This window comes from Dermacentor silvarum, chromosome 7 (assembly GCF_013339745.2).
Source record: "Dermacentor silvarum isolate Dsil-2018 chromosome 7, BIME_Dsil_1.4, whole genome shotgun sequence".
Classification (NCBI taxonomy): Eukaryota; Metazoa; Arthropoda; class Arachnida; order Ixodida; family Ixodidae; genus Dermacentor; species Dermacentor silvarum.
In genome coordinates, this window is record NC_051160.1 from 37,310,649 (window position 1) to 37,324,682 (window position 14,034).

General features: G+C 46.3%; 1 protein-coding gene across 9 annotated transcripts in view; it reads right to left on the minus strand.

Annotated features, from left to right (window-relative positions):
* Positions 1-14,034, minus strand: part of LOC119458799 (uncharacterized) — a 65,725-nt gene that overhangs the window by 21,014 nt on the left and 30,677 nt on the right. For 3 of the 9 annotated variants that reach the window (XM_049671717.1, XM_049671713.1, XM_049671711.1), the window contains exons 2-3: positions 7,437-7,535; positions 1,891-1,989 (exon numbers count right to left, since the gene is read on the minus strand). The exons of 3 other annotated variants lie outside the window; for them this stretch is intronic. In XM_049671717.1, the coding sequence (XP_049527674.1) occupies positions 1,891-1,989; positions 7,437-7,535 (198 nt within the window). The remainder of the gene's footprint in view (positions 1-1,890; positions 1,990-7,436; positions 7,536-14,034) is intronic. 3 more of the 9 variants (XM_049671718.1, XM_049671714.1, XM_049671712.1) reach the window with 1 other exon arrangement.

Below are 14,034 nucleotides of genomic sequence, written 5' to 3' on the forward strand. Positions count from 1 at the left end.
TAGAAAACGACCAACATATTGTTAGCATGTTGAATGCCTTTTTTTCAAGCGAAGCTTGTTCTAATTCACAGATTTCAGTGTCGTCCATGTATGCGCAAAATTATCATTGTCAGCATTGACTCGAGAGTCGTCGCCTTATTCCGCAGCTGGCTCGGTGGCGCCCCTCGTTTTGCACTTGTGCCACTGCTCCCGCGTTCGTCGTCGTCGTCTGCTTCCACAGCTGGCTGCGTTGCTGCTTATCATTCCAGCGTAGAATTTCACTTCTCTTTGGTCGTCGTAATGCGCAGGCCGCGTTTACGGGGTATGAGCCATTGCTTAAGTGGTTCTGAGCCATTCATTGTCTTACGTAACAGACAGATTTAATATTGAAGCACTTTTACGGAAATCCCTACAGAATGATCGCTCTCGGGAAAGGGCTTGGCGTCGAAGTGCCGACTATAGCGTGAGGGCTTCGGAAGCCCTGGCGAAACGTCAGTGAAGAGCCGCGGACCCCGAGCTGAGGGATTGCGATGTTGAGGCCAAATGTCAGCGTCATCTAACCCTCCAGGAATCCGAAAACGGTTGTCTGAACAACCCAATAAAACACTCTCCTCGTTTATAGGAGGTCACCTTTGTTCGCTTTCAGAACCAATAACATTGTGTACACTCAGCAGTTTTTCTAATCCAAATGGCAGACAAGAGGCCAAGTACATGCTCTAGTGGATAGGGTTTCGATGCGGCCGAGCCAGCAGAGTGAAAATAGATAACCGCATGAAGAGAGTGGTGCCGGCTTCCCCGATTGGTCCGCTTCGTCTTACTTAGCTTGCGGTGGCTGGTCGAAAATAGCGGCGGTGTGCAACGCCAGGATAAGAATGCCGCTAAAACGGATCATCAGCAAGCAAGAGTTGGCAGAGCGATGTCGCATGCATGCCGAAAGGGTTCGATAACGTTTTACAGCCACGTAAAAAAGGTTTATCATGCGAAAATAAATACCTGCTCACCGGCACGTGCTAGTAGCGAGGGCCTTAGTGATCGGCGGGCAGCCATCATCGATTCCTTTCGGAACGGGGCAGTCTTTGGCTATTCAGAAAAATTTTCGGTTTCGTTCGGCATATTATGGCATTTTTTTGCGTACACGTCACTTTGACGTGGTGAGTTTTCGTGGTTTTGTGAGGTCGCGTGGCAGACAGGCGAAGTGGGTGTAGCCAGAAAACATTGAACCAATAGCAGAGGGCTAATGGTGAAAAGGCGTCGAATTAGGAATGATTATTTTTATTTTCTGCGGTTTAATCATGCATAATCAGTGTGTACACGTTATATCAGATGGGGAGCTATCGCGGTTTTCGTGACGTCGCGTGACAGACGTTGGGAGTGGCCCGAAAATATTTGACCAATCGTGGAGGCTGATTGCGGAAATTGGAAGCAAAACAGTTGGGAATCATTTTACGTTATTTCAAGACGCCCCGCAGCGTCTACTTCTGGAGCGTTTGTGGGCCTGCGTGACTGCAATATGATTTTACTATCATACAGCAGTACTTGCTGCCTCGGTTTCCGCTGTAATTCGTGTAATGTATATAGTACACTTGATAGGATGGGCCGCAAGATCAGCACGTCGATTACACTTGCCTGTTTTCGCCAATGTTTTGACCACGCAGTCTTCCCGAGTGGCCAAGTGTTTAGTGTTACAATATCACCGGGAATAACGCAGTAGTGTTCGCGCTTTCACAATTGGGTCCATTTTGATAAGGCTTCTGCTATCTCTCTAGGTAGTAACCAAGGAGCCTGAGGATGTGCGCCTCCAGTCAAAAACTGGCTTATACCATATGAACAGTTTATACGTTGGCTGTTATAGAATTTGCAGAAAACACTTTACACTAAAAACAGTCACGCAAACGCAAAACTGCGCCATACCAGTCTTGTTGAAGGCTGTCTTGTTGCTGGCCTCTGCCGGAGTGGTTCCATTCTCACAGACATTTTCATCAAAGATTGCGGTGGTGGCATTCACCAATTCTGCAATAGTAACGGCATTTTGCAGATTATTAAGGGCACAGAATGATTGATGGCGATTTATCCTGCCGCTTAGCTCTATTAAAAAAAATTTGCCCATCCTACTCGCTGTGGGAAACTCTGTAATGCGAAGCATTTAGCAGGTACCCGGGTATCCGGTTTTGCTCGGCGTTTCCCAAAGTGATACCAAGTCGTCCAACGTGTTTGTTTAAAATCAGTAGTTGGCTTTGTGTGGCTCACGCGCGTACATGTGTGTGACGACAACAGGACGGCTACCACATTAACCCTTTAACTGGCAAGATAAGAAAGACTTGACCTGAAATAATTTTATTGCTTTAGTTCTTCTTTACTTTGCTCAAATACCATACCACGTAGAATATTAAACGCTTTCTCTAAAAACTAAGCGAGATAGCGTAGGTCAAAATTATTGTTGGCGAGGTGCTGACAGTTAAATGTATGGTCTAAAACTAGTCTCTGTCACTTGCTTTGGCAAGGCTAGTGTGTGTTTTTGAGATGTACCTTTATGAAGTTAAGAAATAAGAGCTTTCCAATAAAATGAAAAAAAAAACGCATTGGCGACAATATGGATTCCACGTGCGCTAAGAAGATAACGACGAAGCCTTCAGGTTTTAAGACCAATGCGTCTGCTGCTGCTCAGCCTCGGCGTTTTATTGAATACTACTGTTGAGCAGGCACAGAAATAAAGATAAGCAGAAAGGTACAGACTAATATTTGGATTTGGATAGTTTTTGCAGATGCTTTCAATAGGTCAGCACTGTCGTTGAACTGCCAGTTAAAGACGATCGCTTGGTGGCAATGGCATATTTTATATGCCAACCGTACGATAGGAGCTTACGACGAAGCACGTGTTAGGTTCTACATAGCAAGCGCACGAGTGCGAGCGAAAGAAACACCGATTTCCACGTAATCAGCTACTACGTGTTAAACATTCTTACGTCCATTCTGCTATGTCATGCGGTGTATGGCAATCCGACGACGTCAGTTGTACTCCGGCAAAAAATTGCTCAAAAATAATTGGCTTGCGCGATCATAGCGTAGGCTGTTACGAGTGAAGTATACACAAAATTGGCCCGGTCCTGGAATAGTGTAGAATAACACAGCGCCTCAAAGCGCGAGCTGTCACAAGGAAAGAAGACGAGAAAGTGGTACGAGGCGCACGCGCTGAGTGTTTTGCCTTTGAACTGAGAGAAGCGTGCGTGCAATTCTGGCCTAATTTCAACAAAACAGGACACAGAAGTTACAGACATATGTACGAGAGTGGGTTCACAGATTCGAACTTTTGTTATAGATGTCGAGCTACTAAAATCTGTAGTGAGCCAACAACAGTTCACGCTTCACTGTAATCCAATCGTGTCGTGCTGCTGTTTTGAGTGTAGAAGCTCTGTTGTATGCATGATATGTATGGCAATAACGAAATAAATTGTGGCCTAATGCTTAGAGCCCCGGTCTTCGGTGAGCGACAGCACATGTTTCATTCCACCATCAGTCACACATTATTTCCTTTTTAATGAAGCGAGGCGGGACAAGAACATATCTACCCATATCTCTGCAAAGGCCTATGTCAAAGCAGCGTTTTAAACTGGAATATAAGGGAAAAGAGAAAAAGTCCCTATTTTTCGACAACCGCAACAGATTTTTTTCGCACTTTGGAATGAAACCGAAAGAAACAATTATGGCAGAAGCCATCTCAAGATGACTGCCGACAGTAACGCAATTAGCATTGAAGCAATGCAGCGACGCAGATTGCTGAAGTCACGTTGATGGGAAATATGTAGTGGGTATTCTGAGACTTCCATTTCTTCGCCTATAGGCAGCATGCGCATTGTTACGCGACGCCACCGTAGACAATTGGAAAGCGCATCAAATTGGTTATTCTGGTATTTGTTGGGACGTTGCCTCCAAGATCGGGCGGCGCGCAATCTCTGAGATGATGGTTAAGAGAAGGAGAGGGTGACTACATCGGCAGCTTGAAAATGGCTGCGCGAGGTTCACTCGGTACGCGTTGGTTGTATTGATGACCAACTGATGGCGAAGTTGGAATGATGATGATGGCCTGAGTGCGATGGCAAGACGGTCACCAGGTTACAAAGGGTGTAACGGGCAGCGATTGTCTGACGACAGCGCGATACGACGATGGCATGACATTGACAAAATAAATAATATTGATTGAATCACGATAATGTGATTAGGATAGAATGAAAAGGAAGGAACGATGTTGACGGAACAAAGAAAGCGGTATGGTGATGAAAACGTTCTCGGCGACTGCATGACAAGGAATTAATGGCTATGTCTGTATCACGACGGCACAATGAGGGCAATGCCATCACAAGGGTGAGTGGCAAATGAGATACGTACTGCATAGTGATACACTGCGCGACGACGACTGTTTAAAGAAGGCTCTATGACGACGATGGCGTGAAGATAACTGCATGCAGAGCCTTGAATGGCGGAGCGGGAGTGCCAATTATAGAACGACGACGAAGTCTACACGTTGGTGTGACAACGTACGACAAACACGACGTGACGACGATGGCATACCGACAGTCGCATGCCAAATCGTGAACTACTACAACGTAACGACCAAACCGGCTTCAAGACTATGCGCCCATGCCTAATTGCAAAGCTATAAGAACTTGAGCCACTGGGCTGGCAAAAAAAAGGTATGACGATGACAGCATGCATGGCAAGAGTGAGGTGACGAGGCTCGACTGACGATTATGGAGCGACCATAAAGACCTCACGACCTAGAGCCCATACCTTGTGGTCTAAGCAAGTAGACAACTTCGACATCTTGGTTGACTTAAAGGAATAGATAGTTAGATGGATTAATGATAGATAGATAGATTTATTAGATAGATAAGTTGCGCATTAACACAAGACAGCGTCGTATCTGTTCTGTTCAGTGCTGTACTGGTAGTGTTCTCAGACTGTTCGGCTGCTTTCCTAAGCATTATTTAAGTGCGAAGCACTTTAGGAGCCCGGCTGTCGGCATCTAATTGTGATGTAATGTCGTCGTGGTCACACACAAAAAGATCTGCCAAAAACTCGCATCTCGTTCACACGGTATATACCAAAATTGGCATGGAAGGGCACAAATGTATGACACAAGACTGATAGGTAATGACATCAATAACATCACATGCTCGTCAATTACGTCATGAGTAACGATAATGAAATCAGGTGTGACGCATACCCGCATCGGATATGCGGGTATGAGCCAGGGATACGCGGGAATTATCAGAGAGTGACAGTGACAAGAACTTTTATTGGTCCTGAGAAACTGGCCAGGGGGAGCCGAAGGCTCCCTCAGGTCAAGTCGGTGGCTCCGCCCACGATGGCACCGGGAGGCGAAATCCCGTTGCGATTTCGTGGGCCCTCTGGACTGCCTGTAGTTGGATGTTCTGAGAAACTCGTGAAAATAGATTTCCAAACTCCAGTCTGGTACAAGCGCAGCGAAAGGCAGGGCGCCTCGATTCTGGTTCGAAGACAAGCGGTCGATTCCTACTCACTTGTGCAAGAATATGACAAGAATAACAAAAGGGAAACACCGGCGCATCCCTGCTTCGCATTTCCCCAGGTTTCATGTTAGTGGAGCTTTATTAGCGCTGGATTTGAATTACACAAGCGCAGTACTTGAGCAGGATTGGAGAGGGCGAAGTCGATACATTCGACTTCGCCCTCTCATCTGCTAGCGGCCAGGTTAGCTCGCAGACCTCTCATCTGCTAGCGGCCAGGTTAGCTCGCAGACCTCTCATCTGCTAGCCGTCAGGTTAGCTCAGGAAACGTGGTCTATCGTTGTGTCACTTGTTTCTTCAGCAAGTTGTATCGCGTTTCATATTGCTAAGAAACGAAAGAGGCCCGTTTCTGTGTTGTTTTTTTTAAACCATCTTAGCAGGTGTTATGCCTGATTTTCTTGTATTTTCGGCCATTGGCCCTCGTTACACAATGTGACGGTTCTTGCGCGAAATTATTACGTCCTATCGGTTCCGCAGAGCAAGATTTTCACTTCAGTACCTCGCTAACGTAAAAAGAAAGCATCTTATGAAGGATCTTCTGGAGAGTATGTTCCCTGTACCATTGTATCGGTTAATGTTTCAAGAAGGGCGCGGGCAAGATATACTCAAGAGTGCTAAAAATATGCAGATACCCAGCCAACGTTAAAACTTTTTTTTTCAAGCTTCACACAGGAACCTTGCCGGTTAAAACGTGGTTAGAAGACAAAGGCATTTATGTGCCGCGGGGTAGCAGATGCTTTCTGTTCAACAAAGCTGAAACTATTGAACATGTTTTTATTGACTGTAATAATGCTATATTCTTTTGGGATATATTAAAGAGAATTTTAAAGGTAGACCTACCCCTCAATTCACATGGCATCCGTTTTTTACCGCCTGAACGATGGACGTTATCTTCTCACTCGGGCTGCACGCAGTCTGGCGTTCTGTGTTGGCGTATATAGACACTGTGATGTTAAAGGCCGATCTGTGCAAGATTATTTTGTTGAAATGATTGTGAAAGTACGTGATGTGTACAAAACGACTGACTGTCATGTAGATGTGATATTAATGTTGGATGGTTTAGCGCATATAAACGAGTGCGATCTGACAAACTCCTGTTTAGGCTTGTAGCCAAGCTGGAAATAAATAAAAAAGCCGGGTTAGCTGAGATAGTAGAGCGGCTGCCCCAGACAGGTGGTGGTCCCGGGTTTGAATCCCGGACCAGGAAGACTTTTTCTTCGAGTGCAAGTTTTTTTTTTTTTTTTTTTTGAGGAACCCGTATGGGTTTTCTTTGTGGGAATTGCTACGGTAGGGTGGATGTCTCATTTTCCATTATAGTTACAAAGGAGTGCTTAAAAACCTGTGAGACCGTATCCAGCTTTGCTTAAGAATGAAATTCACAGAACTTAACACAGCAATATAAAGTTAGCAGAAACGAAGGCAACCTTAGTAATGAAAACTGTCCTTTGCCTGTTCTGCATGTTGAGTACTGTCGTCGTGGTAAAAGGCACTGGATGTAGGGCTATACTGCAAGAGTACATCGAGTGGCCCGCCCACTTCGGGTGCTGAAAAAGGGCGGATTTGTGAGGCTGGCGTACTAGCGAGAAGGAGACAGGCACTCTCAGCCAGTTTCTTGCTGATACAGAACCCGCCAGTCAGCGTCATCCAAAATCAGCAGTTCACTAGTTAAACTTTTGCAGAATACCCCCCCCCCCCCCCCATTGGTCTCAGCCTGTGCGGTCGATGTTCCACCTCAATTGTCTGTATTGCCTTGCAGTTTTTGCTGCATTTCTGCAAATGCCACATCAGGCGTTCTCCCGGTTATTACAGCGTAAGAAACTAACAATGGCATAATTTTCCGTTTTCTTTCATACTATGATTTCGATAGACCACTTCCCATTAAAACACCAACCTAAACACTAAAGAGCGTCATACCTGTAATGTTGCTGGCTGCCGTGCTGCTCGGCTCAGTCGGAGTGGTTCCATTCTCAAGTACATTTTCAGCAATGCTTGCGTTGGTGGTACACACCAATTCTGCAATAGTAGTGGTATTTAGAACGTTAGTAAGGAACACAAAAAACGTTGAAGGCAATTTATCCGGCAGCTTATCTCTACGAAAAAAAATTGACAGTCACTTTAGCAAACGCCAAAGAGGATGAAGGCGAATGCCTGCGTGTTCAAGAGAAATTCATTAAATTACGTGACATTCTCATCGAATGCGTTGTTACATTTTCTTGCTTGTTTTTTCCGACCAAAGGACGTGAGTTTGAGTACCTTAATTGACGCTACTTTAATTAACGGTGCCTTAATAACATCACCCTAATTAACACCAAAGGTCGTGGGTGGGACTCCCACCGAAGGTCGAGGGTGCGACTCCGATCAAAGGTCGTGGGTTCGAGTGCCTTAACTAACTCCATGTTAGTCAACTGTCCCTAAATAATTGTCGCCTTAACGCCAAAGGTTGTGGGTTCGACTCCCGCGTAGACTCGAGGGTTCGAAACCCATCGAGGGTCAAGGGTTCGAGTGCCTAGGCACGATGAGGATGGTGACCAACGCGCCATCAAAACTGTTACGTGAGCATTGCTTGCTTACTAAGACGTTGACCACGGTTACCCGCACACCATCACACACAATTGTTGCGTGAGCATTTTCGTGTTAGGTAAGACATGACGCCGGGGCCATATAGTAAGTAAGTTACGGCACTGGGTCGTCATCGTGTACGACTTCACTTCGACGGCCCGGTTTTCGCTCTAGGACGTTGAAGGCCGACTGAACAATGAGACATACAAGGCTTTAGCCTATAAAACATTTGGAAGACGCTTAAGCTTCGCCTTTCAGAGTGGAACACGATAGCACTCAAAGATCCCTGGCTGCTTATCAGGCTTTCAGGCAACTGCAACTGCGACATGGGGCCCTTAACGCTGTCGCGTTAAAATGTGCAGATGCTGCGTTTGTGTAAAATGTGTTTGTGTAAAAGGAGTAGTTGCGTGTGTGTGGGCCGCGCGCGTACATGTGTGTTATAACTGCTCGACGACGACCACATTGAAGACAATCGCTTGGCGGACATTGTATAATTTATATGCCAGCCGAACGACACGGCGTCACGAAGTGGCACGGTAACTACCCGTACGCTTGCGCCCCCGCCCACCTCCCCGTCTAATGGCCACGTAAGCTTTTATCCACAATGGGTCTTAGCAGCTGATACAAAATCTGTAATGGTAAAGCGCCACTTTTTGTTCGTCAGTCGTTAGCCGGTGTCACTGGGGTTTTGCAGTATGTCTTCGACGCACATTCAGTTCCACGGTCATCGCTGATAGAAGTACGTGCCACATTGACATGCTCTACATATGCACCACTCAGGCTTGGATAAGAATTTCAGTATAACCAGAAATTTATTATTTACCACCAATCGAATTCACAGTAACAACGTGTCATTATTAGTTCGTCTGCGGTCGGGAAGGCAGAATCCATTTAACACCCCCCAACCCCACCTGCGCGTATCGCATCGGGTTGTTCCGCTTCCTTTGGCAGGCACCCTGCAAAAGAAACATCTCTTGATGTTACAGAACAGCATCAACCGCGCCCCGAAGCATGCACGTGGCTCCCAGAATGCATGGCGCACTGCTTTGCGCGAGCGCTGAGAAACGCTGTCGCGGGGCCATCGGGCTCCTGTCTCGCGCTTCTTTCTGGACATGGTGCGCCATCTTGTAGCACCGCCGAAAAGTCCGTGAGTAGCCTCCGAGATGAGAAGCGCGGCGCTTTGGCGCCTAGGAGAGGTGAGAAATGTTCCCTTAGCTAGCCGCACACTCAGAGGCACACATACTCTGGGACCCAACTTGGTGAGAGGTTCATGAAAGAGCGGCCCATACCCAATGCACTATAGGGCAGCTCGTTAAAGCCTTTTCGTCAAAGACGTTCATTGAAAGCTGCACACACACAGGGGATTTGCGACTCAGCCTAGTAATACGTCGAATTGCTGTCGTTGAGGAACCCTCGTTACGACGCATAGATTCCTCTCAGCTTTAGAGAAATTGGAGGGATCGTTTTAGTCATTGGAGAGCGATACACTTCCCGTGTTACAGACCTAGTTACCTAAACAATATGTTCATTGTTGAGTGGCATGAGTCCCCAACATGGCATGAAAGAGCTTCGTTGATGAACACGACATACGGAGTGGCACATTCCCTGTGCTCCACATCGGTATAAAAGAGTTACATCCAACCGCGTTGCATACCCATCCCCGTGCCTACGGTGACCCATTTCGGCGAGCAAGAGGTTCGCTGAAATGCGACACGTATGTGAACGTTGGCAGATACCCAGTCACCCAAGTTGGTCCGATGGTTGGTTTCAACTCCTGTTACCTCAGCACAGCATCCCGATGTGATACTCATTCGAACACGGACTACTCATTGAGCCAGCTAGGTGAAAGTAGCGAAATATACCACGACACTACTCTATCTTCAGGGACCTCACGCATCCTTTTAGGTGAAGGTGGGCAGCCTATACACCCGCTGCTGGCCTTGTCGCAAGACGGTCGAATCCTGCAGGGCGTGTCATGAGATCAGCCAGAGACAAGACGTGTACCCCAATCCGGACAGGAAACCTTGCGACAACTGCAATGTTGAAAACCGCAATGAAGAAAATGAATGCCAAATGAAGTTCAAGCTGTATGAACTGCCCCTCGTGATAGATAGGAGAGATTCCAATAATTGAAACCAGCGGTTTTACCGGCTAGGAATAAGGAAGCAAGAAATAGGTTAAATAGCAGACTACCGACAAGCTGCACCTTGGAAGAGAAGATGGATGGCAGCGTAACGCTGCAGAACAACAGCACCTTCAAGAGAAGCAGCAGCTCGGGAAGATCGGGGGCGAGTGGAGGTCGAGATGCAGGTACAGGCCATGAGGCCGGCAACAGAAACATCACGAACAGATGGTGAGCTAGGCTCACGTTGTTAATCCTCTGAACGCTCTCTCCCCAGACTCTTCCCCTTCCTTACCTAACAGACAACACCAACCAATCACGAAGCTGAAGAAACGGTTCAATCACCCAGGGAACTGAACTCTAAGCTTATGAAGCGCCTGGAAGACTGCACTAAGCGGCCGCAGCAATGCGCGCACAGCTTCCTATCCGCGGACCTTGAGGAACACATACGCCGAAGAATTGAGCAGAAGCTTGAGCGGATGGTCGACCAGAAGATCGAACAATATGCTTCAGCATCTGGAGCAGTCCTTGGAGCATAGGCTTACTCAAATTATGAATGCAATGACTGAGAAGCTCGGAAAGATAACACAACCATCCCCAAATGGGAATGGGAGAGGAATCGACTCCTTTACCAAGATCACCAGCAACCTCAATCATCAGTGCTGACGAAATTGATTGGCTTATGGCCGTCCATGAACACGAAAAAGAACAATTAAATAAGAAGCCAAACACGAATCACACCTACGTAGGAATCACTCCTACACCTCAAAATGGAGAGAAAGACCAAGGGTAATTACAAAATTATCAAATCTTGCAATGGAATTGTCGATCGACGCAATCTAAAATGCGGAGCCTACTACAATTTACCTACATTCATCAACCGCACGCCATTGCCGTACATCAGAAAAAAGCCGACAAGCTCAAACTCTGCGGCTATGAGAACGACATAGCCAAGGTGAGAAGGACGGCGATTCTCACGAAATAGCAGCGCACAACGCATCAGTTCTACATCAATCACAAAACGCAACACACCCTCGCAGGAGTGATACCGGGAATAAAATACTCCAGTCCCTCCTTATAATACAGGTGCACCACTCCGCCGTCTGAAACCCCAAATGCTTTCGATAGGCTCCTCAAGGCCGTCAGAAGGTCAGTAAATGAGAACATTAATCGCACTGGGCGACTTCAACGCACCCCACATCGTCTTAGGTGACCGCGTCCCCCACAGAAAGCGAAACAGTGTCCACGGTGCTGCTCAACACCGTAGCTTGACGCTGTGAAATGACCCCTACCTCCCCACCAGGGTAAGAGACAGCATCTCTGGGACACCAGCCGCGACCTCAACCTCTCTATCGGTGCACTGTAGGTCCAGTATACGAGGTTCGACGAATCCTTAGAGAGTGATCACGACATCGTTCAGAGATTAATGCAACACCTCACGACCCCTCTCAGAACGCGCCAGGCCAAGGTCGTTGATTCCACCGCGCACAAAAAAAAAAAAAGGAGGACTCTTAAGCTTTGCCTTTAATAGTGGAACGTGATAAGGTTATCGGGCCCCGTTCGCATCGCATTTTCTTTGAGTTCGCTTCACTGCAAGAGTAACGTGGGAAAGCTAGCTTACAAAACTACGCTTACACCGCTCCCTTAAAGTCGGCTTCACTTTTATCAGAAATGCATTGCTTGGGAACGTTTTTTCACGGGCATATAAGACGTCTTATTTAAAATTTGAAGGCCCTAGGACGTTGTTTATTTATTATATTCGTTTGCGATTGCCCCGACATGCGCTCGTGTTCAAAACACTTAGACAGGCCAAGTCCCAATTTTACCGATGATGAGATGATGATGATTTATTGGCATCCCCTTTGAAACGGGCGGCGACAAATAGTCACCTAGCCTGCTTGATTTAATCAGGTATACTATACATGTTCTTTATTTGCTTTTTGTATACCTATCATTATTTTTCTTTTTCAAAATTTACCTTGTACCGCTGCCTATGATTTTAAGAGATCAGGTCGCATCCATCTTTTCCTACTTTTTTTTCCACCAGTACTCTAATCGTCTCTTGCTGATCTCTACGGCTGATCTGTTTATGTTTCCTTCCACTTTAAACCCAAGCGCTTCTGGGAGTTGCACGTTACCTACGGTTCTCGCTGGGTGGATCCCGTCGCATTCCATTAGGATGTGCTGAGTGGTCTCTGGATCTTTACTGCAGCATACCATGTCTCATCTAATTCCGAATATTTGTTCCGATATGTTTTCGTCCTTAGGCAACCGGCTCGAGCCTCAAATAGCAAGGCACTGCCCTTTGTGTTATCGTACAGATTTTCCCTTCTAATTTCTTTCTTCTCATTCTTGTAAATCTCATTGTCCTTTTCGTTTCCATTCTTTGCATCCAATTCACGGTCTCTATTTCTCTCACTTTCTTTCTGATGACCCCTGGTTGTCTATTTACAGTTTCGATTATCCTGTACTTGGTTGCCAACTTCCTTGACCTCTTCCTCCATTCTGTGTCCACGCTTTTCATGTAGAGATACTTGTGCACTTTAGCCGCCCATTTATTTTCATCCATGTTCCTGAGCCTTTCTTCAAAACTAATTTTGCTTTGTGCTTCTCTGACTTCAAAAGAGGCCCAACCCATGTCTCCATGCACTGCCTCATTTGTCGTATTACCGTGTGCTCCCAAAGCCACCGGCCTACTGATCTTTGGTTAACTTCCAAACCCGCCAATATATCCGATTTTAAGCATATAATGGCATTTGCGAATGTTAGCGCTGGCACCATTACTCCTTTCCAGATTCCACGCACCACCTCATACTTATTGTGCCCCACAGTGCTCGTGTTTCATTAATGCTGCATTCCGCTTCCCCTTTATTTTCAGATTATCTTGGTGGTTGATTGAGTAATTCTTTCCTTCGTTTATGTGTACGCCGAGGTACTTATATTGCTTCACTATGGGTATTACTTGCTGTTGAATTGACACCACGAAGTTACTCGTGTGCTCATTAAAGATCATAATCCCTGATTTCTCTGTGCTAAACTTAAGGCCTAGATTTGTCGCTGCGTTCCCACAGATATTCGCAAGTATCTGTAAATCTTTTTTATTGTCCGCTAGTAGCACAATGTCGTCTGCGTACATCGTCCAGGGATCTTCTGTTGCACCATTTGTCCATTACGCATGTAGGATAAATCAAAACCTAATTCGCTGTTTCCAGTCGTCTTTCTATGCCCTTGACGTAAAGCGTGAACAACAATGGTGACAGAGGGCATCCTTGCTTCAATCCTTGGTGAATTCCCACCATTTCATTTCCTTTTCGGCCTTCCCATGCCACTTGTACTTGGTTTCTCGATATATCTCCCTCAGCAGCTCCACGAAATCGTCATCTATGCCTTCGTATTGAAGAATATCCCACAACAATTCCCTGTCTACGTTGTCATAAGCTCCTTTAATATCTAGAAATGCTATCCATAAAGGTCTTTCTGAGCTACTGAAATCTCTATGCACTGAGTTAGTACAAACATATTGTCTTCTAAGCGTCTGCCTGGCCTGAACCCATTCTGTAGTTCCCCCATACACCGTTTTATCACACCGTTCGCCACCCACTTCGAAGTTCTAATTTTATGGCTTGCATTGCCATTCTATATATCACCGACGTTACTGTAACTGGCCTACGAGCCGTCTTATCCTTACTCCTTTGCCTTTGTAGATAAGATTCATCTTGCTTTCACGCCATCCAACGGGAATATTCTTTGTTCTAATCACTTGCTCTTGGCATAGTCAGCAGTGCATTGCTTTTGGACCGAGGTTTTTGATTATCTGTATTGGGATTTCAC